At 40.0% G+C, this 24,805-nt stretch overlaps 2 protein-coding genes across 8 annotated transcripts in view; both read left to right on the top strand.

The window, feature by feature from the left end:
- Positions 1–89: 89 nt before the first annotated feature.
- CCP110 (centriolar coiled-coil protein 110) lies at positions 90–20,546 on the top strand. Of its 6 annotated transcripts, XM_037383720.1 has the most exons (17): positions 97–211; positions 1,283–1,390; positions 2,615–2,766; positions 4,119–4,247; positions 5,686–7,330; positions 8,253–8,377; positions 8,521–8,704; positions 9,397–9,536; positions 9,915–10,031; positions 10,308–10,409; positions 10,689–10,805; positions 11,302–11,381; positions 11,967–12,029; positions 12,959–13,018; positions 13,593–13,675; positions 15,204–15,272; positions 18,237–20,546. In XM_037383720.1, the coding sequence occupies exons 3-17, from the start codon at positions 2,620–2,622 to the stop codon at positions 18,287–18,289; spliced, it is 3,114 nt and encodes a 1,037-aa protein (XP_037239617.1). In that variant the 5' UTR covers positions 97–211; positions 1,283–1,390; positions 2,615–2,619; the 3' UTR covers positions 18,290–20,546. The 6 variants fall into 6 exon arrangements, with proteins under 6 accessions (XP_037239616.1, XP_037239617.1, XP_037239615.1 ...); XM_037383719.1 differs by lacking the exon at positions 1,283–1,390 and having other exon boundaries at positions 90–211; XM_037383718.1 differs by lacking the exons at positions 97–211; positions 1,283–1,390 and adding an exon at positions 1,718–1,781.
- Positions 20,547–20,596: 50 nt separating this feature from the next.
- The window catches only part of VPS35L (VPS35 endosomal protein sorting factor like), a 56,627-nt gene continuing 52,418 nt past the window's right edge, over positions 20,597–24,805 (top strand). For both annotated transcript variants that reach the window (XM_037382889.1, XM_037382890.1), the window contains exons 1-2: positions 20,597–20,672; positions 24,160–24,259. In XM_037382889.1, the coding sequence (XP_037238786.1) occupies positions 20,656–20,672; positions 24,160–24,259 (117 nt within the window). In that variant the 5' untranslated portion in view covers positions 20,597–20,655. The remainder of the gene's footprint in view (positions 20,673–24,159; positions 24,260–24,805) is intronic.

Genomic DNA, 24,805 nt, shown 5'->3' with positions numbered 1-24,805 from the left:
GCGCTGAGGGGCGGGTGGAGGCGGCGGAGCGCGGCAGGGGCCCAAACCGCCTGGGGTGCGCTCGGGGCGGGTGCCGCAGGAAAACGGGGGTTATTGACCATAAAACATGGCGCGGGAAGAATAAGGGGTGTTAACCGAAGGAAAGGTACCGCTGCCCAGACAGTCGCGGGAGATCTGTGTGTCTGCAGAGCGCAAAGGTTTTTTTTCCCAGGTATGCCAGCAAACTAACTAGAAGTGTAATATTAGCAGTAATTTTTTCCCACGTAATTATCGCATTTCTATATACAGTGTTATATAGTGTATGCGTTATATAGCTTACTATGTGTATTATGCAGCTAATTTAGCCATTCGTGCCTGCTTACAAGCTAAACCTGAGACGAAATGCTGAGGCAGCGGGGAGGGCCGAGATGCCAAAGGCCGTGGCGGGGACCCCCGTGTCCCCTGCTTGGAGAGCGGGCACCGTGCAGGGGGTACCTTCCGTGTGTCACTGTGTGTGACAGAAGTGTGAACAACTGGGAAGAATCCAGAGGAAAGAGCAACAAGACTGGGATTTTGGTGAAGGCTGAAGAATCTGTGGTTGTTCAGTCTAGAAACAGAATAGTGAAGCAGAGGAAATAGCAGTTTGTGCTAATATAAATGAGGATTTTGAGTAATTTTTTTTGTATGTGTATAATTCTTGCCAACCAAAAGTGGAACAGGCACCAAGCAATCTTTTAAGCTTTATTTATTTATTTATTGAAATAGGTGGGGTAAATATTTGTCCCATATTGTCCCAGCTGACTGTGAGCATCTCAGATACTCTTTTCTCTCTGTAGTTTTGTGCTTCTGCCAGGTGTTTTTGAAGAAAATTCAGACATATGTGTGCAGAAACATAATAAATAATGGAATGTCTAAGGTATTTAAAAATCTTTTGATAAACGACAGCATTTGTTGAGATTAAAGATGGTTTAAAAAACCCCTCAATAATATTTAATACACTGAAGAGAAAACAGATGAAGGACTTGGGTTCTTTTGAAAGAAGAACACCAGCTTTAACGTCTCTAAATGCTCACTGGAAACTAGATGGTTCCATAAATTTAAATTTGTTTCGTCTGGGCCAAGTGCTGGTAGGCAAGCATGTGTTTTCCACCTGGCCAGCCTGGTGGGTGAGGGTGACCTAGTCCTGTGGGACCAGCAGCTGGCTGCCGCCCCAGCCAGAGGGATAGGGTGACCATGGTGACACCGTGGTGCTTTCATCAAAGAGCATATTAACAAGTTCTCATGTTTATCTTTCTCATCACAGCGTGTCCAGTGAGAGCGATACCTGCTGGCGGCACACCTGTGGCCCTGCCTACACAGGGCTGCACAGCCATATGGTATTTAATGTGATAAGGCAGAACCAGGACTTTAGGTAGACTCCACCTGTGCTAACGCCCTGGAGGCCTGGGTGGGCGTCACTGGGGAGCGAAGCACCGTGGTGGCCTTCAGCCCCACCTCGTGCCTCTGAAAACCGGCGCTACCTTTGCCCGGGAGCTCGCCCGAAAATGCCGGATTTGTCCCGCGGGGCTGAGCGCTGGGCAGCCCGACCCCTGGCCCACCCCAGCCCCACGGCCAGGGCCTTTCCTGAGCGCCCGGCCCGGGAGGGGCAGCGCCCGCCCCGCGGAGGAGGAGCGCTGGGCCCGCGGTGCGCGCTGGGCCTCGTAGTGCTGCGGCCCGGCGGGCGGGGGCCGGGAGGCGGCGGGCGGCGCCCGGGGTGCGCGGCGGCGGGCAGCGGCCGGGCCGGGGCTCCGAGCCCCGCGTAGGTACCGGGTGGCTCGGGGGGCCGTGCCCCGGCGGGGGGGACGCGGGGCCCAGGCCCCGGCCCCGCCGGGGCCGCCTGCTTGCCGGAGGCGGGGGTGGGCCGGGCGGCCGAGGGGAGAGGCGACCCGGCCTGAGGAGCGCTCGGTGCCCCGGCAGCCGGCGGGAGGAGGGCAGTGATCGGCCGAAGCGGTGTGCGAGGGGAACAAAAGCTCTTTAGCAGGCCTTGCCGGTGGCGCTTGGCTGTCGGTTTTACGCCGGTAGGGATGGGCAGTGTGAGATATGTAGGCTCTTTAAGGAAACAAGGTTGTAATGTATGTTTTGGTGGAGGTGTCCGCGTCTGCTCGTACAGGGACATGTCGAGGAGGAGGCTCACGGGAGTGCGACACAAATTCCTTCCAGCGCCCTAAATATAAAGGCTGGTATTGCTTTAATACTAGCTTAATTCTTTTATTTTTCCAATTTGCCGCAGTTTTATTTATTGGGTTTTTTACAGTTGATAGGATCTATCGTGGGAGACCTTAAAGGTTTAGTCTTTGATGGAAATCGTTAAGGTTATCTGTAGCATGCGTAGTTTTGCAAGTCCTGATCATCCTAATACTTGCTTTCTTCTGTACCTGTGGTCATCTTTTTTGCTCATGTATGCAGATTTTATTTTTATATGGGGGGAAAAAACAAAACAGTTTTGCAGCTTTTGCTAATGATAGGAAGAAGGGGAACTTGATTAAGTTTTCTAATGTATAATTTGCTTCTCAGAATATAGTCTTACAGAACCAGTTGTCATGCTATTTTTCGTTCATGGTATTGAAACTACATCTTACTATTCTTTGCTGCTTAGTTAACATGAAGATGGAGGACTATGAAGTATTCTGTAAGAAGCATCTTTCCAGAATCCAAGAAGAGGCAATAAAAAGAGAAATATCTTTCACTGTTCCACACAAAAATATCTCCCTCATTCAATTCCATGGAGTACCTGTGCTTGCCCCTCTGGTAAGGTTGGGGTTTTTGAGGGGTGATGGTGTTTGGTTTTTTTTTTCTTCTCTGCTAACTATGCTGTTGGTACTAGCTTTGATGTCCATCCACATGTAATGATTCTACTGAAGGTACAGCTCAGTGTGAGGTATCGTCTGGCCTGCTGCTTAGTGTATTCTAAGCATTCCTAGCCTTAATTTTACAAAGTAAAGTGGGAAAATGTACTTTTTTTCCACATTGACTACATTGGCTTTAATTTCTTGAAATTTATTATCTTCACAAGGAGAGTTAAAACTTCCCTTGTGTTTGTGGTATTAAACAGATGAATGTTACTGCTGGGCTTAATTTCATGTAGAATCATATTGACATTCCAAATACTGAACACATGAGTTTGTTTAACAGTGTCAAAAAAAAAAAGTGCAAATAGGAAATGCTGAGATAGTTAAAAAGCTTTCAAGTAAATGTCTCTCTTGTATGTGTGTGCAGCTTTTTCTCTAATGTATTTTGCAGGTTCATCAATTATGGTAAGTCATTCTGTGCTTAATGCAAACAGAGCCACACAGAAGTCTGTTGGTAGTTTGTGCAATAATGCAGCTGACTTGCTTCAGTGGTGGGAAGTATGAATGGAGAGACTCTCTTAACATGAATACTCAATATTATCATGATATAAATATACATTGGAGACTAAATGATATATTGTAATTTTCTTCATTTACAAATGGGTGGATATTTTAAGGTTTCATAGGAGGAATACATATTTCAACTTGAGACTATTTCATTTTGTAGAACTCTGTGAAACCAATTTTTGTAGATGTAATTTTGACTTTTATCCAAACTACATATTTTAATGTTTTAAAGTAGTAACTTGGAAGACTCTCAGATTCTGGTTCTTAACAGGATCCAGAGGACTGCTTGCATATATTTCTGTCTTGTGAAATTCACCTCTGGTTCAAGAGGGCAAGTGCGAGCTAGTCCTCCTTAAGAGCTTGATAGTTTGGGTGGGAGTAGGAGGATTGGTGACAGGGGGCTCTAAACCTCCCATTTCCATAGAGGACTGAGAAAGACGTCCTACAGAGTCTTTGTCATTTGAAGTTGGTACTGTAGCCTGTAATGTTAATGCAAATTTTTTTATAAATGACCTTTTAAATAAATGTTCATTTACACGTTTGCCAAGAAGGCATTTTGTGCATCTTCCATTTAAAAAAAAAATTGCTTAAAAAGAAGCTGGCATTTAAAATATGCATAAAGTCTTGACTTCGGTGATTGTTCTGTTTTGTTCTATTGTTTTTCTTTCTAATTTATTTATGTAATTCTGTACTGAAATTTGCATTTAGTGAAATAAACCATGTTTCTTACACTATGGGTTGCAGCTTAGCCTTGAAAAGAAAAAGGAAATACAGCAATATAAACAGAAAGCACTGGACCTAGAGACCTGGAGACAGAACTGCCGGAAAAGAGCTTTATTGGATCGTGTTCAGGAGATTCTAGAAAATGTGCAGGTAGTGTTAGTCCAAAACTGAACTGCCCTGCAGCTTTACAGAAAACCTCTACTTACACATATTTTGGGAAGGTGCTGGGGTTTATGTAAACATGGAATTAATAGCGGTTAACTCTCCAGAAGCAGTATTTTCTAGTATTTCATGTTATATGACCAGATAGTTGATGATTTGGTGGTTATATCTATATTCAGTGTAACACATGGGACCTGCTTTTCACTGCTTGTTTTGGTGTATGCAAAAGCCAGACCACACCAGATGACTGACTTGCTTTTGTAACTATGTTCAAACTATGTTTGAAACAACTAGATTGTAAAAATAAATGAACAAAACCCGCGATATTAGAGCTTGCTTTATTTGCAAGCTTATGTTTTAATCAGAAAATAACCTATATTCAACCTTATGATTACAGAATTAAAATAATCTTTGCAACAGCTTGTAGTTCTGTTGTGTGCTCTATAATTTTACTGCAACTGTTTTTTCTTTGCTGCCTCAATGATGAATTTAATAGAGGTTTAAATTGAAAGAGTATTAAATATGTCTAATCAAGTGGTATTATTTGTCGCTGAAACAATTGTAATACAGTCTTTAAATTAACCTGTTGCTTAAACAAGTGCAGTTAACACTGAATTTGTTGTGTTACTAAGGTGGCAGACCTTACTAGTTTGCATTGTTTACTGGGTGTGCATGGCAACAGTCATCTGGCTTGGGATTCGAAGAGCAGACCAGGAACATGTTCAATACAAAAAATATGTTGGCTTTTTTTTTCTTTCTAAAGGTGTCCCCTTGATAATTGATTTGCACAACACACAGGATAACCTATGGGATAGTTGTAGTGTAAAAATCCTTTTAAACAAATGCTGGCTAGAAGTAACATGTAATTCTCACTTAAATAAAGTTTGTCTTCCAAGTAGTTGACAAACAAAACTTCATATTTAATTGTCTCTGGATTAGTATAGAAGTGAACAAATTATTTTCACTATCTTTATTAGAAATTATGCTGATTTGTTCTTAGCTGTCTATAGGTTAGACAATGAAATTTTATTTACAAAATTCTATGCTGAAATTTTTCAGTTTTATATAAACAGGTTTTCATATTTTAAGGGATCTTGCAAGATAATTCGAAGCCATAAAATTAATCAACTATATTCAGACTATCTTATGAAGAAAAGAGCATCTTTGCATTCAGATACTTGGTGTCAGTAAAATTTCTGAACGGGCCATTAGTCAAATCTATATTTTAATTCCAGTAATCTCTTTCTCATTGCAGAGAGCAAGGTATTGTAAGTAATTTGTAGGAAACTGGTAACAGTTGAACTGAAAATTTTTATTGATTTTAAGGTGATAGCATTCTTTTTTTTTTTTTTTTAATTCAAGTGAGGCTTGCAAGAATCTGAGATGTCATCAAAAATATCTGATTATTTTCAATTTTTATTTGCAGATCAGGAAAGGACCTGGTGTGGGTGATGTGAAGGCACAGGAGGCTGAGAATACTTGCCCTGATTCAGATTCAAAAGCTTCAATTGACTTTGCGCCTCTATCAGATGTCAATTTTTCCTGTTCTCCTGAAAGGCACGGTTCCACAGAGCTTGAAAAGACACCAGAACTTACGCCATCAGATACTACTGGGCAGGTGACATCAAATGTGACAGAAGTAGTTAAAGCAGCAGAAGAAAATGTTTTTTCAAAGCAAAGTGACAGTTGCTTCTCAAAAGATATACCTTGTCCAAGGGCTGCATCTCCTGACCATGTGAATAATAAGCTTGCGTCACATGCTTTGCAAAAGCAACAGGGACTAGGAGGGTCGCCATCAGACGAGGAAGTCCAAGATCCATATGTAATGAGTCTTCAGAACCTGATGAAGAAATCTAGAGAGTACATAGAGAAAGAGCAAACCAAGCGTAGCTCAAAAAGTAATTCAAAGAGGAGTATGAATGAAAGTCATTCAGATAAAGAAAATGATGGTGTTAAAACATCTGACTCTGTGAAAGAAAGAACAAAGCCTACAGGCAGAGGTTGCACTGCTCTGACACTTGATAAACCCAGTCTTAATAAATCGAATGCCCTTCTCCAGGGTGCCTCTACTCATACAAATAACACAAGTATGTCCACTTTTTCCAGTTTTTCTAAAGTGGACATACCTACAAGAGTTGGAACACCCCCACTGGTGGATTCGGATTCAGATGAAGAGTTTAAAAAGACTTCTATGTTTGATCGTGACAGTAGCATTGTCAGGAGCCTCACAGGCTCTTATGCCAAATTGCCGAGCCCAGAGCCAAGCATGAGCCCTAAAATGCACCGAAGGCGCCCAAGACCTTTATCAATGGGACATATCATTATAAATAACCCTGTGAATGCCTACGAGTTAAGTCCTAAAGGCAAGGGTAGAGCGATGGATTTAATCATGCAAGATATTGCAGATAAAAATAATGTGTCTGAATCGGTGCCAAAGTTCATGGTGGACTTCACTATGATTTGCCCTAGCAGAGTTCCTGGTGTCAACAGGAATTCTTCAGGCCCTTGTGATGGGTTGGGCGTTGGCAAACCGAATCGCCATTCCTTTGGGCACTTGGAAAGCAAAGGAACGTTGTCAGCTACAGTGGAGGGACAGGTAGTGATGGACAGCAGAGGACCATATAAAGTGGAGACTAGTACTAATATTGTAGCTCCAAAGTTGAATGAGCCATTTGCCAGCAGTCAGTCCACAGTAACACAGAAGCTTCTAGCTGTGAATGAAACCAAACCGTCCACTCTGCTAGAAAATGCTAAATGTAACTCCCCAGTGGAACTCAATAAATCTTATGATGTAGAAAACCCATCCCCGCTACTGATGCAGAGCAAGACTATGCGACAGCAGATGGACACTCCAAGTGTTTCCCCAGCAAACGAGCAGTTTCTAGAAAATAATTTTGAAAAGGTAAAACGTAGACTTGATTTAGACACCGACAACTGCCAAAAAGAAAACGGTCCCTGCATTCTAACAGTTGGAATGGAAGAACAAGAGAAGCAGTGGTTGCAAGAACAGAAATACCCTGGGGGATCAGTTTACATTACCAAGAATGCAGCCTCTGATGCTATGGGAAAAGGTAAAAGATTTCCTGTAGTTGAGGGGTTTTCTTAAACTTATTTCTCAGTTAATAAATATTTTAGAAAAAACCTCAACGGTCATTGATGTTTGTAAGTATGTATATATATAAAAAGGCTAAAATTTTATTGATTGTAAATTACCTTTTTTCAGTAACTTAATTATTTATCTAATTTCCAATGACAAATTCAGAAATTCAGCTTGCTACTTGAGCCATCTTTAACTGCTACAGAATGGAGTAATTGCTATCTTAGGAGTAGCTTGGAGTCAAAACTCATTATAACGGTTTCTCGTAACTTGGTTAAACAATTTCTGAGGAAACATCAGCTAGAACATTGTGTATCAGTTTTGTGAATTCTGTACTTATTCTCAAGGGTATTGTTTGACAGTACAAATATTAATTTCCCATTTGTAGAAATTGGAATTTAGTTTTACTAAGAAAATTATGTCTTATTCTATGAGGTCTAAATAAGACTACTAAAAGAAAAGATAGCCTATGTAAGTTAAAAGAAAATACCTTTTAATGGGTTGCACATCACTATATGGATAATTTCTCTGAATTGCGAAACTGTTAGATCTGTATGTGTCTCTATCAAATCAAGCTGAAGTGGCATAAATAATTTTAATTCACTCAAGCAAGTATACGTATCCTATTCTTACAGCTAGATTTTTTGTGTCCTTATTTTAATAAAGGCTTACATGGTGTTAATGCTGTTCCATTCCCATGCTTATCTCACAAATATGAGCATGCAGATATTTTGAAGGACTGTAGTAACTGATGAGGTAGTGGAAACCTGATATCACACAATAGGTTGTACTTTTTCACTGACGATGCAAGTTATTCCTGTTAAAAGCATGTATGTCTGTGACAAAGATCATGTAAATTTATTTAATACTTGATTCTTTGTAATGTATCTTCTCAGATGATATTTTAAAAACTAAAATGTTGGCCTTTGAAGAAATGAGGAAGAGACTTGAAGAACAGCATGCACAACAACTGTCGATTCTGATAGCTGAACAAGAGAAAGAACAGGAGAAATTGCAGAAGGTAAGGTAGAAAGAGGAAAATTCTACGCAAAGGGCATGTGTGTTGTAATGCAGTTTGTTCGGAAGCAGTTGATTTTAAAATGTATATTCTGTTGCTTCACAGAGTTAGAAAAACAGTCCCATAGTTCATTCTTTCTTTTGTAGGAACTGGAAGAGCAGGAGAGAAAGCTGACAGGAAAGAAGGTTGCTACAACAGAAATAGAAATTTCCAAAGTGAATATTAACAGTAGAATGGAGTTGGAGTGGAGGAAAAAAAGTGAAAGTGGCTTGCTGGAAAGTGTGCAGTCCCAGCTGAAGACAGTCCATAATGCAAACTCAACCAGCATTGGTAAAACTGAGAGGATTGAACATAGATTAAATGTTGTGATATGTTTTGCTTTAGTGCTTAACTGTACCGGCTGCCCCACTGTATTGATAAATATTCCTGTTCTAGGGCACTTGCTGGTCAGGATATGTGGTGTGGGCAGCTGCTGCTTTCAGCTGTTGACAGCATACGTAAAACCAATTTGCATTGAGTCTTTGTCTAGCTGGCAATTAGTGTGGTTTCAGCTATCCTTTTACTGTTCCATGTATTGCATTTGTTTTATAATTATTATAGGGCATATTTGAGGAAAACAAGCTAAGAGTAAACTTATCAGAGATCAGAGGCGAGGATGTCTGCATCATGTCACAAAAGGTTCACCCTTACGCCACGAAGCTGCGCAGCAGTGGGCCAGGCATTCTCATTTGTGTAGAAGCATTAGAGGGGCTCTGCCAAGGGGTCTTGACTGCAAGGAGGTACAGCTATAGCTGATGGGACACCTCTCACCTGTTCCAGAACGCTATGAAATTTTTTGATTTGTCTTCTGTTTAGCAAAATTTGCTAGGAAATGAAGCAGAAATATTCAGGTTGCTTCTTGCATATAATTGACCTTGTGAACAAAGCTGCTTGCTACCTCTGAGCTGAGTGTATGTGCACCCATAGTCATTAATTCATGGACAGAAGTCTGTGTTGAACTGTATATTCTGCTTTCCATGCAGGTTTTGCTCATGCTACAACGCCTAACGCCTTTGCTTCCACAAGTGAAACTTCCTTCTTTCTCTGGGGTCCATCAGGTAGTGGAGTTATAAAAACTTCAGTGTCTAGGCCAAGTAACAGGATCAAAACTAGGTGGACTCAGGTAAGGAGGAAAAAAAAAAAAGATTTATTTATGGTTTAAAAAGCTGTCTAGTTCTTGTAAGAAACTAGTTGCTTTCTAATAGCTGTGCAGTAATAAATCTCACAGAAAAGTTTAGTATCCCCAATGTAGTATTCCTATATTGACTTTGATTACACAGGAGAACTGTATAGGATATTTTTCTTGCAAAATAATCATATAACAATATATTGCTTCTGCTAATTTAATACCATGGTGGGTACTTCTGGCCTAGCCAAAACTTTATCAACAGCTTGTTTCTTACTTGGAAACTTATGTCACATGATTGATGTTATTTGAGAAATAATTTGTAATTCTTGCTTTTTCAATCAAACGTTTAGAAAACTCTTCTCTTCTTTTAAGGTCTTCAGTCCAGAGATACAAATGAAGTTTGATAAGATCACTGCTGTGGCAAAAGGGTTTCTCACTCGTAGACTTTTGCAGACAGAAAAACTGAAACATCTTAAGCAAACTGTAAAAGTAAGATCAGCATTTTATATTATTCAGTTTCTACTACTGGTTGTTGTTGTTGTTCCTGTCTTCAATTGACAGATGAAATCGTGCATTTTCTGCTTTCAGAAGCATTTGGAAATGTCCTGTCATGTGAGCATGTTTGAGTGCTGCGTTGCTCTAATGTCATAAGGTCCAAGTCAAACAGAATATTATATCCTACATGTACATTTTGTAAGAATTGCTTTGTTGTGAAGGATTATGCTCCATGCTTGGTGCTTAATCTTATTTTACTGTCTTTCCCAGGATACTATGGAGTTCATTAAAAATTTTCAGTCTGAAGCTCCGTTAAAAAGAGGAAGTGTTTCAGCACAAGATGCATCCCTTCATGAAAGAGTAATGGCTCAGGTGACTCAATTTAATCTTTTTTTTCCCTCCGCCCCTTAACCATTCTGCTTTTGTAGTATAAATATCTAAAACCTTCACAGTGGCTTTTTTTAAAGTAAAAAATTTAAACTGTGGCTGTGAAGAGAAGATTCCATTTTTGTGCTGACACATTAAGAGAGATTTCAAAATTATTTTTCAGGTGTTTTGTTTAGACTGAAAGTAAGAAGAGCTTGATGATCAGAACCATGGGAATGTTAACTTGACTGGATATTTTATTAATATTTTAATTATTATTTCCAGCTGCGAGCTGCTCTGTATGACATTTATGACATCTTCTTTACGATGGAGGCATCAGAAAGAATGAATATTCTGCGTCATGATCGTGAAGGTCGTAAAGAGAAGATGCTCAGGCAAATGGTGTGTTATATTCAAGAGAATGTAAACTGTTTTAAGACTTTACTGTATCATTTTGCTTTTAAGGATTCTTCCTCACCCAGGAAAAAGTTTTTTAAATCTAAATTGTTGTTTAATTATGCTTCTGTAGGTAACTTCCTTGAAATATAAAAAAAGCGGTTGGTGCAGTAGGAGATTATTATGTTGAAACTTTGAATATGTGGATGTATAAAAATCAGAATGGAAAACATGATGAAAGAAATAATAAGTGCATAACAAGAATTTGTTACGGCACACAAACCTTTTTAGTCTGGTAATATAAGGAAGATCCTTTAGTTTTAAAAAAGAAAAAAACCCTTGAGTTTAGCCTGAATGTGAACTTAGTACTGAAAACACACTGTTGGTTTTGTTGTTTGGGGTTTTTAAAAATTTTATTTCTCTTAAGTAGAGGTAGGCCAGGTAGGGTTAAGCTCAATAAGAGGAGTAACTAGTATTATTGTTGGTTCTTTTGCTTTTTTAGGATAAAGTAAAGAGCCCAAGAGAGAGAGCAACACTTTCAACAGCTACACAGAAGTCTCTGGACAGGAAAAAGTACATGAAGTATGTTAAGTTCTCCCTTTGTGGTGATCAGGGGCAGGGTGCAAAGGATGAGTAGGGAGCATTGGAAATAGTGAAATGTGTTTGGAGTAACAGCTTTTTGCAAACTAACACCACTCCTAGGAAGAATCAATAAAAAAATTGTCTTCAGGTGTATGGTGTCTTACCAATAGCAGTTCGCTCTTTACTTAAGAGATACTGTTTGTATGGGAGAAAAACGTTTGTTCTACGTTGTGCATTTGTGCTCTATTCCAGGGGTGAGCACTTAGTTTATTGTTGATTTTATATATTGTAAAAAGTGCTCCAAGTTATTTATCAGTCTTTCTAAAGAGTGTAGCAATAGGGATACATTATTGGTAGAAAAGTTTTTTTGGGGCATGGTAGCCAGCATTATCCTGCAACACAAGTGGACTGAACGGTTGTGTCACACTTGCTTGTTGAGTACAAAGTGATAATCTGTAGTGCTGCTCTGGCAGTATTACATGTAGATGTCGATCCTGTTGTAGGTTTTCTCTTACTGTTTCTGTTTAAGACCTAGAATGATGATTTTAGAATTTAAATACGTTTCAATTCTTTTTATTTCTTTAGGGCTTCAGAAATGGGAATGCCCAGTAAAAAAATAATCATAAAACAAAAATCTCCTGAAAGCCGGTGAGTGAAGATTACTTGCATTAGGATGCCTTTGAAGAACTGCCTTATAGTAATAGATTCTTTGATCTGCACTGCTGACTTGCCATCAGTCAGCTCAATTCCTGCCCCTAATATGACAGACAGTAATTAAATTTGTTTTAGCATGATCTGAGAGATGGTTTTATTAGCTCATTAGAAATTACAAAAGATTCAGTTCTGAAATTTTATTTTCAAAAATTATTTACTGATGGCTTGAAATCTCTGTGTTCAGGTTCAAGGTTTTTCTCCGAGATACACTATTAGAATCTCTTAAGCTTCTGTTTGGCATATTACTTCTCTTAACACCCTTTACTTTGCCATGTAATAATTGATATGCTTATCTTTAGAAAGCTGTCAGACAAGAAGTGACTTTCTGTTGTGAAGTAAAGTTCTTGCTCTTAGGTTGTGTGATTGTTTGCTTAGATCACAGAAGTCAGGGTTCAGTACTTGCTGTTCAGGAAGACAGCAGCTGTTCTATGAGGCTTGTCTGCACCTCTTTCTAGTGTAAAGAGTCAGATACCTGGCAACTCTGAAAAACAGTTTTTGTGCCGTGCTTACCCAAAAGTTTTGAACAAGTGCTATCTATTAATACAGTTCAATCTTCAATGACTAAATTTAAGCAATTCAGTCCTTTTTTCCAGTATGTTCTTATCAATGACTAGAAACCCAAGGCACTGTTCAGGGAGTTTTCTCGATGTGCTTTTTTATATGTTTCAAATAGTGGAAATAGTAATCCTATTCTGGGATTTTAATTCCTGCCACTTTTGCCTACATGTCGTCTGCATTACAGAACCCATTAGCCTTTCTGAATTTTTTTAATGTGAAACAGCATGCATAATTCAGTATTCCTTATGAGATATTTGTTTCTTAAAGACAGGAAGAAGCACTAATAAAAAATTGTGTTTTAACAGTGTACTTCAACCAAATCAAGGACAGAATGCCCCAGTTCATAGACTGCTATGCCGACAAGGGTAAGAGCACAGCATGTTTATAGTCTTAAAGATGACAGTAAATGTGAAGTGCAAGAGCACAGTGATTCCTGAATAATATTTACACATACTGGTGCAACTGTTGTTCAAAGTAAAAATAATTGCTTCTCACAGTATGTTGAGAGAGTGATGAAGCTTTGTTTTACCCTATACTGCAAGAAAATATTTAGTGTTCTCATCCTCTTGTGTATTGTCTTCATGTACACTGTGTTCCAACATTTCTATTTGTAACATTCATTTCATGAAGCTTTGCTTCCACTTAATGAAATATCTGTATTTTTAAATGTAGACTGTAATGCCACAGTATCTGAACTGAATCAGTTTCTTGACTAGAATTTAAAAAATATGTTCATGGGGAGATGTCCTCCTATTTAATGTTATCTACGTAAACCATAATAACATCAGTAGGAATTGTACACGTACTCAGGAGGAGGTTCTGTGGAACACGATAAGAATGTTTCCATGCCAAACACAGTTTGATAGTGTCTTTATATTTTTAGATACAGCCTTTAAACTTTGTTGCAAGTGACTTATTAACTCTTTTATATTTAATTAGAACCCCTAAGACCTCAATGAAGGGGGTTGAGCAAAATAGAAAGAAGGCCTCAGAGAGCAGAGTGTCTAACAAAGCTGTTTCAGGTGTGTAGAAAATTGGTGTTTGGATCTTATAGTAAATAAGTTACTAGTATCTAGAAAAAGTAAACGGACAATATGTTGTTTTCCTTTTCTTGTGCACCTGCTTTGCTATGTCTTAAATCTAACCTATCTCTTTAATCAAACATGTGCTGGTAACTTAACCATCCACTTTCAAATTCTATAAACACAGGATATAGAATGTACTGCACAGCTCATTTGCTTTCACTCACCAGATGCCCAGTCATTAAACAAGCTTGCCAGATATATTCACTGTAACTGTTTGAGAAGCTAATAGTAGTCAAAATAGAATTGGATTAGAACCTTGATGTCATTTGCTTCTTAGTTCTGGACACATGTAACTTGTCTTCAACATGAAGCCTACAGAAAGGACAGGAAGGGTGGTTTCGGACTTAGCAGTGGGCGCCCAGTCATCATACTAAAATTATATGTGTTACTGTAGCATCTTACAAAATGTTTGAGTCATAATGACCCAGTTTTCAAATTGGAGTATTCCTGTGCATACATACAGAGATTACTGATTGGTTACCTGTTACTAAAAAGGTTTGATAATTGTATGAAAGCGCTCAGTTTCCAGCCTGTTCAGGTATGAAGGGAATAAAACACTATGGAGCATCTTACACAAATTTAAGTGACAAACCTTTATTTATCAAAAGGTAAAATGATTTTTAGGTTTTAAAAGTGTTTAAGATCTTAATTACACTTTGTTCTCAAATAAGAGTTCCAGAAGTCAAGTACAAAAATTGGGAGTTTTGGGGCTCAATAAGGCAAATTTATAATGTGGTAGGATTTCAACTTTTTTTCCATAGTGACCTGAATTATATTTAGCTATCAAGCATAAAACCTGTCCTATAAGGTAAATTCTTATTTATTACTGCCCTGGAGCAGTGCTGGCAGAGGGTGTCTGTAAGTTTTAGTGCAGGAGTGTTTGGGCTTTTTGTAGCACTTTGTGAAGTCAAGACAGGTGGCCATAGAAGGATGTATTGTAAATAACCATGCATACATATCTGTACCATTTAAGTTTGAAGAGAGGAAAATGAAAAAGCAAGCAATGAGATTAGAACCAAGGTTTGTTCATTTATTTTTCTGTTACCATTTCTCTCAGCAGTACTGTCACCACTGAAATGGAGCAAAGCAGTTCAGCTGCACCCAATGGCACTAAAGAAAAATGAGCAGAAGCAGTAATAATCTCTCTGAAATATAAAGAAGAAAATAAAGTAGAGCAATACCATTTTAGCAACCAGAGCTAGCCATTAAGACAAGTTTTTATTGGCAAGTTTGCAAAATTGCATCTGGTATTAACTAGTGAATGAAGGTGCTGAAGAGCAGGGACAACAAAACAGGCAAGACCTCTACCAGTGACAGTATTGCAGAGGTGGTGAAAGAGTAGGAACGTAATGGTGGTGTCAGTGTCAAGTTTAGCACTGATGTGAGATTTGGATGCCATCCCCAATCTCATATAATTCATGCTCAGCTCGTAATAATCTACAGTGTTTTTTACGTTTGCATCCAGCATCAGGCATCCAATTAAAGCATTCTTTCTCAACTCTTCTGTGTTGGCAGTCTGTGCTGCTCTTGTTAGGTAAGTCCCCGAGTTTCTCTCAGTCATAATTAAGTCATGACAGTTGATTCTTGACAAGGAAAAGAATCCTTTGAGATATCTCTAGATTTCTCTTTGCCTTTCCTTATTGCCATTTGTGGAATATTGGAAAGCTATTTAATGCCTCTGTGGTGGCTGCGTTGGAACTTAAAGCAGATGCATCTAACCAATTGTATGCTGCCTAGTTCTGGTTGCACAACATAACCTCATTTAGTGTTTGGACATTGTACGTGTTCCCATGGTGTAATACCAATAGATCCATATGCTCCTTTATAAATAAGTAGACTACTAAATGTTGTCTATTCATTTAGTTGCACTAAATGAATAGAAATGCATTCTGAAATTATTAGATGGGGAACACTTGGTGTGAAAGAAATCATCTCCATAGTTTTGTGATAATGAAAAAACCCTGAAGAATACATTTAAACAGAACATGGTTTTCTTTATATATGGATAAACTGCGAATAGTGAAAGGCTTGGCAGTATGTTGAATAGGGTTTTTTTGTTAGTTTTTTTTTAAATGTTTTTTGGAAGTGATAAAAGTGTCTTGTTCAAGAGAGATCCTTGAAAGTCATCTGCAGTGAGGCAAGAGGTTCTGTCTTGGAAAGACCATAGGCAGAGAAACTCTAATCTCAAGTCAATTTTAAAAGAAAATGTAAAAAGCCAAAGAAATGCCTATGCTTCTCTTCTTTAAGTAGAAGTTGAGTATGTCAGAAAACAAAGACTTGCAGCAGTGGCTTGGTCTAGGTAATGCAGAGATTTATTTATGTCTGCTGTACTCCTAACTCATAATATTTTGATTTGTTTGTCTTCATTCATCCCTGACTCCTAATTAAATTGTGCTTATTAGAGGGGCAAAAGGGAAAGAGGGTGAGTAGAATACTGCGATTATAAATACATTCAAATTAGACATGAGTCAGACCCTCAGAAGAAAACAATGATGTACTCATCTAGCTTCTCTTTTTTTCTTTCTGTTCCATTCTTCTGATTTGTTGTTTTAAATTCTGTCTGCAAAGTGCTTGGTAGCTTTAATACCACTCTGATTGTTGCCTTTTTCTGGCAAGAAGACATTTCATTTAGGAATCAGCTGACAGTCCTTATTTTAGTTTTTGTTCTTTTGTACTCCTTCATTCCAGAGTTCTGTGCTAAAGAGAAAAGTATGAACTAATACATCCTTAAAGAGTCTTATATGTTGATTTTTTTTAAAAAAATATTTTTTATTTAAAGTATTTTAAATAGGACCAACATGTTTAGTCAGTAGCCTGTGAGCTGTGCCAGGCAGGGCATTTAATGGGGTCTGATTGTGTTAGAAGGTGGTTGAGATCAGGCTGCTGCTACAACTAGACCTATTCATCTCCTTGGTGTCCACCCAGTCTGAGTCAGCGGTGTGGAAAAGAATGATGAGGCATGAGCCGCACACGGTGTTTGGGTGGCAGCAGCACTTGGCCAAGCATGGTCTTTCCTGCGTGCCTGTCCAGGCTGGGCAGGGAGCAGATTGCCCGTGTGAGGTGGTTTGTGCTGTGAAGTGTGTTAGCGTTCAGGCCAGCGCTTAAGGAAGACGTCAGACTTGCTGTGTATGAATAGCAGGTCAATTGTATGTCGCAGGAGAGGCCTCATGTAATTGCTCCTCTGCCACTGGAAAAGGTTGGGTGATAATTGTATTCAGAAAGTCTGTTAAGTCTTTTTAATAAAATTTGGCTTCCAATTCCTTAGTCTAGATTGCTGGGTTTTTTTACACTTCCTTTTACTGTCCTATTATGTATGTGAGGTTTTTGTAGAACTTGGAGTGCACTTGAGGAGAGTGAAGAGGTAGTGTTAAGTCACTAATAAAGCATCGTGCCTGTCAGCCTGGTTGTTTGTCCCATGAGATCACAGGTGAGCTGAAGGGTACAGCACTGGTGAGAATGCCTTTTTGTTTAGTGGGAAACGAGTGTTCACATGGGAGGGACCCTGCTGTGGTAAGGTCTCTGTGGGCATTTCCAAAGCTGCTTTGCACTGTGCTGAATGTAGCCCTTGGGCACCTGTAAGTAACCACTGCAACTCTGACAAAGAGTAACTGAAGAGTCTAAAAAGGACTGGCACTTCCTTTGTCACGTTCATTTAATTGCCTGGTAATTATTTCTTTTCCATGGCTGTCTTCCATTTCCACTGCTCTGCACCATGTGGTATGATTGTCACTGCTTTGTGTAAGTGTTTGCTCACATTGCTGGACACTTCCAATAATTGCCTGAACCTAACAAATGCTGAGTTGTGCTAGTTTTTAGCAGCCTGCAATGCTAAACCCTTATTACTGGAAGATACTTGTGCTATGCATAGCACAATATGGCTTTCAAAAATATATATATGTATGTATGTATATATTTGTTCCATGTAGAAAGACTGATCTATTTATTGGGGTTTTTTAATACTTGAGCAGCTTTCCTTTTATAAGAGCTCTGCCTCATGACTTTATTCATACTGCGCTTTTAATTCTGGTTGTGTATATCAACTTATGGAAACTTACAAATGTCTCTTGGCAGCTGGGGAAAAGGAAAGATTTATTTAAAATATCTGACTTGTATATTTTTTTTAATTGCTACTTTGTTTAAAAGTAGTACATAGCATAATTAATCTCTTGGTGATGTGACAGTCTTATCTTTTAAAAACTTTGGAGTTGTAGATGTTTTAGAGTAGCAGAAAAGATGGAATTACTTGAGGAAGGAAATACTATAAAATGCTGTTACTTTCAAACCTATGGGTAGTTCTTGTAAGGCATTTTGGATGTAAAATTATGAAAACAGTAATTTTAGAAATAGAAAGCAGTCATTTTAGAAATAGCCACTGAATATATTAAACTGCTTAAAAAATATTTGTCTTAAACTTTTCCAGCTATTTTTGTTGGATAATCCTGTTACAAAACCTGGTACTACCGATTGTGAAATGGTAATGTTTCTACTTCACTTTTAGGAGCATATGCAGGAAGAACCCAAAGAAAGAAGCCAAATGTTGTGACAATTTAAGACGACAGCACTCGCTGGGATAAAATGGCTGTTTTTTAATGATGGCATTCTCAGTACTGATTCAAATACTGCATCTTCTATACGCATATGTATATTTAGAAATTATAAACGTTGTCATTTCCAGACAATGACACAATAATACTGATAATACAATATAATACAATTATATTGAAGTAATAAAGGGCTTTGAAGCTCTAAGACTTGTGGAAAAATTGCATGTTAAAACTTACTATATATTCATACTACTGTGTATACATAAGATTCATAATCTTGTTTATTTAAAGACCACCACAGGGCACTATTAAGTTGACTTTTTCACTTGCTCTTATCCTTGTGTCTGACATATGCTTTTTGCGTTACTTAGAATTGCAACTTCTGTGTATGATTGCCACCGTAAGTTGTGTGTATATATTTTTGGTTTCATACCATAAAGTTAAAGCAGTTAAATAAGGGGGGGGGGGGGGGGAACCCACCTTAATTCAAACAAAACCAAGCTCCTACATCAGTGAAATTTGTCAGCAGCCTTTTTGAATGTACTTTCTGTATGAATGAGATTTACCTCAGTTAAAGGACTAATGGCCAAAATGTTTTGTGTTTCTGACTTGGACAGAGGTGGATCCAGATCAGCTGCTGGGCAGACAGACGAACCGAAACTGCATGTCTGTGCTGTGGTAGATCAAACCACTGTGCTGAAAGAGTCCTAGGATATTTTTTTTCCTTGCTGTTTACTACACTTTCCTAGGGAAATAACTTTTGGCCAATATGAGGAGAAGTGTACGTACTACAAAAAATTCTGAAGGCAAGATTTTAATTGTTTTACCATTTTAGACTTACAAATGATTGTCCATAATAATAATTCAGATCTTACGTTTCATTGATGGCAGTTGCAGTTTTTCTGAGCAGTTTCTTTTCTACTGTGATCTAACAGGCTCTTATACTGAAACCATGATTTTGGGGGGAATCCCTACCAAATCCCAACAAACACACTCTCGTATTTATGAAACTCATAACATTAGAAGGTCATGCTCTTATTTTACCTTAGTCTTCCTAGTGATGGATATTATCCTTCAAGTTGAGGGGAGCAGAATTCTGTAACTTACTGTAATGAACTTGGGACATGATGTTAACATTCAGAGTCCAAGAGAGAAAAGCTTGGCTGTAAGTCTTCACAGTGCTTACTCTTTTGTTCTGTAACAGTAGTAGTAGAGAACTGACAATGGGAATGTGAAATGGGTTATGTTTTATTACTTCCCCAGTATGGGTACAATGCAGCACCCTAACTTTGGAGGCTTTGTAACATGTTGACATGGTTATAAGAGAAGACTGACTGAAAATTTGGTTGTGTTAAACAGTCGGCATGGAAGAGAGACATGAATGGTGGGATGAGGAGAGTCTTCATGGGCAGTGATGCATGAGTTGGTTTGCTTGTGGCATTAGTTGGGGCTTTTATGTCCCCCCAAGTCTGTCCTCTGCAGCTAGTGACATCAGTAAGTTACCCAAATTGCATACTTGGGGAAATGGCAGAATTGCTGCCAGAACACTTTGAAGAATGACACTGCTTGGTGGCTCTTTACCATGGTGTTTCTTTGAAAGTTTAGGTGGCAGGTGTGTGTGTGTTCCTCTAACGGTGTACATTTAGGAGTTTACACCAGGTGGAGGGCCTGCCTCTCAAACAAAACACTGTGGTTCTCTGAAATTTCAGACATAATACAGAAAATGCCCGAGGCAAGCTTCCTACTCACCCAGTATGGCTTCCCGGCTTTCCTTAGGAGTAGAAAACACCTCAAGAGGAGGAAAAAATTTGGAGTAACTTCTGTCACAGGTGACACGTGCGGTTGATATACCCGTGCTAAAGATCGATGTTTTCCAAGGATGTTTTATGTGCTGTATTTATTATTAGCATAGGCAAGGTGTCGATGTCGGGATAGGTTTAGCTGAAGCGCTAGTGCAGTGGCTGCCCACCTGCGGCTGTCACGTCAACCCCTTTTGCTTTAAGCATGCCTCCACTACCTGTAATAAAACATCGTAGCACAGTTTTTTTTAACTTTCATGAGGCCTTTCTCTTGACAAGTGCCAGATTTTGGGTTTGTACTTGATGTTTTGTATTTATACCTATTTAATTTAATCTTTTTATTTCGCGTGGAGTTGTGATATCGTTATAAAAGTGTATTTATTTTTGTACTTTTATTTCATTTTCACCAGTCTTGCTTTTTACTCAAAACATACTGCATAATAAACGTTAAATCTTTAAAAAAGAGCGGCATTTCTTCTTCTTTTTCTCCGTTGGTAAATCGCGGTGTGCGATGGGGCGGGGCCGCGGGGCGGGGCCGCGGGGCGGAAGCGGTGCCGTGTGACGGGGCGGCAAGATGGCCGCCTTCCCCTGGTGAGGCGGCGGGCAGGGCCCGGGGAGGGGGCGGGGGACGCCCCTCGCTGCCGGTGGGGTGCCAGCGGGGGCCGGTCTTGCCGGGCCGGGACTGGGAGGGCCTCGCCTTCGGTGGTCGGCAGCGCTCGCCACCCGCGGGGGCGCTTCCTGCGCGGCGGCTGGGGCGGGGGCCGGGCGCTGGGGCAGCCTGGAGGCAGAGATGGGTGTAACGCGCTGTGTTTACATCGAGCTACGCGGGGTGCCGGGGCGGTGGTGCAGCGCCGCACCCAGGCTACGCGGGCGGTGCGGGGCAGCGGGCCGTGCAGGCTGAAGGCGGTGCGGGGCAGGGCGGGCCCGCTCCCCTCAGCCCGGCGGGGCGAGCCCGCTCCCCGCAGCCCGCTCCCGTCAGCCCAGCGGGGCGAGCCCGCTCCCCGCAGCCCGCTCCCCTCAGCCCGGCGGGATGAGCCCGCTCTCCGCAGCCCAGCGGGGCGGTGTGTGCGGTCCGGCCGCGGGGGGGCGCTGGCGCGGCGGGCGGCTGGCGGGGCCGCCTTTCCGCGGCAGGGCTGGGTGTGCGGAGGGGCTGCGCTGGCGCGGAGCAGCGCGGAGCGTTGCGCAGGGCGGTGTGACGGGACGGGAGGGACAGGTTCATGGTGGCGGGGGGCCTGTCGCCTGCCCGCGGGGGCTGCCCCGCCGTCGCGGTTCCTGGAGTGGACCCGGCGGGCAGCGGTGGCTGCGGGGCTGGGCGCGCTGGAAACCAAACCGGCTGCAGAACCAGAAGCAACACGCAGCAGGTGCAGCCCCTTAAAGTATGAGGATGCTAAAAAGATGTTCCGGGCCTGCACGCTGTCAGGCTGGAGACCATCCCTCTTACTCATGTGGCTAATGTGCAAGCAAACTTTGGTGTTTAATAAAGTGGGAATAATTAGTGCATTTAAAAGTCATTGCTAGTGGAACCAATCGAGGCTTTATGAAAACAACAGAACTAGGCTTTTTGAAATAAATTCACTGGGGAATGAAGTACAGCAGTCCCAGGAAAAGATTGTTTATCTGGAGGAGAGAAGGAGATTGGCAGTCAGGTGGGTGGCGAAGGCTTGGAGCGGTGGCAATACGGTGGTGCTCATGTGTGTGAGAAGGTTTAAAAAAAGGTTTAAAAAGCCCCTGTTAAAACAGCACCTGCAAGCGGGGGTGTACCCTGCAGTATGCGCTGGGGCTGGAACCCTGCCTTGGCCAGAGTCTTATTTTTATTTACCCTGGGAAGCTGGCTGCACTGCAGTGGCTGAGCAAGGGAAGCGTACTCTGCTTTCCCTGCGAGTAAGTGGGACGTAATGTCAGAGCAAGCTTGAACTTGTCCCCCATGTTACATATGTTACAAGCTGTCTTACCACTTGAATAGCCACATCGTAAATGTACTTTTTAAAGGCTTACTTGAAGGGTGAACAGCTCTTCTTTGTTCCCTTGTGTGTTAGACTTCCCCAGGGCTGCCTTACATTAATTATCGTTGGAGTACGATTGATTTTGGCCTGGGAGTGGTGTGCCAAGCTTGAGCTGTCACTGACATCTTTCTTTACTGCTAGTTTGGAAATATCTGTAAAGGAGAGCTATGGAAATACTGACAGAACTGTAACGGAGCAATAGAGATGTTACAGTCGGGCAGCCAGAAAGAGCTTGAAAGCTTTTTCACCCAGATGCTAATTAACCTGTGAAGCAAGTGAGCAAGGAGAACCATTGAATCCTGGGGCAATAACAAATTAAAGAGACTATTCATATATAAAGGAAAGGAGCTTGAGATCAAGAAAACAAAAGGAATAAGCACATGAATTTCACTGGACTCTTTTCTCTTGCTCGGCTATATCTCATTAGGTGTCAGAGCTTCTTCCTGAAGTAACACAACTGAGAATTAAACTCTTTCTTAGTGTATTTTTAAATGAATCTAATTTTTTGTGGGTACGTAGTATCTATAGAAGAGCTGGCTGCTTTGCAATGCTGAAATTCTTCAGCATTCAGTTCTTCAGTTAGGTCTCTGGGTAGGAATGGAATCCTTTGAAAGTTTGGATTAGTTTTTGTGGCAAAGATGTGTATGATATGGGGGGAATACTGTTTGTTCTCGTTAGGAGTCTGATTAAAGAAACCTTTGTGTATCCACTGGTTTTACCCATTCAGCTAAGGCCTTATAAATACAGCACATACAGCCTTAGGAACATTCTCAGGATCCTGGATGAAACAGGAAAGAACAGTTAGCTGCCCTGTGTCTTTCAAAGACTAAAAAAGAAATCAAGAACTTGTGGAGGGCAGAATGTAGAGAAAACCTTTTCAAATATATTTTTCTAGATTTTACTTGGATCTCTTTTTGCATTAGTACTTTAACTATTGCTACTGTTAAAGGGAGGTACCATGTGATAGCTATGATGGCAATTGTTTTAGGAAGCAGCTGTCCTGTGTATTTTTGTGAGTTTGAATTTTTATTTCCCAGTTTAACCATTACTACTACTCATACAATTAAAAGGAATTGCTTTCATATATTGATGTGTTGTCAGAGATACTAGGAAGCATTTGTAACTCAAGTCACTTTTGAAATTGTTATCTGTGCTAGTCAGAAAGTTTTAATCCCTCTTTTTTGCCTTCCTACATTGTCAAGTGTGCTTTAAAAGCCTTTTAAAAATAGAAATTTATATTTATATTTGAGCAATTAACACCAGGATGAATAATCTATTTTATAAAAAAGCAGCGTCCTTAAACTGTGATTGATAACTTAGTGTGTGTTACTGTTAATTCCTAGTGGCAATGTTGTTTTACTCAAATGCTTCTATTTGTGTTCTTTTCTGTAATCAAGTCTTTTTTAATTAGAGACGGAGGCCATAGTTCTCACAGTTCTCTCTTAATAGCAGATTAAAAACAAAACCTGAAATGTGTATGTTTTTTGTGATTTATTTCACTTAAAGACATACTTAATTTTTATACATTTATATAAGGACTTACCCACAGTGGAAACATATGAGTACTGATAAGGTATAATTTGACTTTTACAACTTGTACTATGAGATGAACAGATAGAAATAGATTTCTCAGGGAAGAGCTTTGCAGCTACATAAGTTAATCTGTGCAGTTCCTCATTATATTTGTGCTTGATCACTCGATTTCTTCCCTTGTGTTGTCATACTTGCATTTTCCTTTCACTCTGACTATCCAGTTGGAAAGTTGTGTTTAATAATCGCCATCACCCGGTCACACATACAAATGCTTGGTGAAACTGCCCTTTTAATGTTTAATGGAATGGAAGAGAATCCAGCTGTAGGGAAAGAATACAATTGGATGACTGAAAGTAAAGTTTCTTCAGTTTTATTTTATTTATCTCAGTAGAGAAAGACATTTTGGTCCTTCAATGACTTATTTGTCAACATGTGTTTCTTTTTGTAAACATGCCTCCATCTATGTGGACGTAGGATGTATTTCTCTGTTCATAAGTATGTGATTATTTATATGTACTTACGCTTTGCTCTTGCTTTTCAAGGCATGCGAGATCAAGAAACTATGTTTCAGAATCTGAAGTGTGCAAACTGGAGTCTGTACCCTTGGATTTTGGTGATTACCATCCACTAAAACCCATTACAGTGAGTTTCTTTTTGTGCTTTTGGAAAATGAATATGAATTAAAACTGCTTGGGTTCCTTTTATTCTCTTTCTTGAAAAGGCTTTGAAGTTGGTGGTGGTGCTAGTGAAGTTGCTTTCTATGTTAGTGGCCTGTTATTTTAGAGGCATCAAGGTTTCTTCTGTTTGTCCTTTACAGAAATTTACTAGTGCTGTTATGTGTCAAAAACAGTCTCCTCCCGACAAATATAGCATTCCAGCTTGTGGGTTTTCTTGGTTGCATTGAATGCTGAATAATGGATAAGTTTAAAATCAGATTGTTGCATTACAAATAACCTGCGTAATTGCTTGATGTAAGATTTGGGTTTGGGTTAACTTCCAGTCAGCTGTATGCTTTGAAACATTTATTATTTCTTTAATGTATGAGAGGCTTTTAAAAACGTGGATGTACAAAAAAAAAATCCTGCTTCAAAGAGATGATAGTCGTATGCTAATGAATGATAAATGGACAGCAGCTTTTACTGAGGAAGGTCAGGAGGGAGGTGAGACGGAGGCCTTAAGAATAGATTT

The sequence above is a fragment of the Falco rusticolus genome, chromosome 4 (genome assembly GCF_015220075.1).
Source record: "Falco rusticolus isolate bFalRus1 chromosome 4, bFalRus1.pri, whole genome shotgun sequence".
NCBI lineage: Eukaryota > Metazoa > Chordata > Aves > Falconiformes > Falconidae > Falco > Falco rusticolus.
The sequence above is the reverse complement of the archived record's forward strand: the minus strand, read 5'-3'. Positions and strand labels throughout refer to the sequence as shown.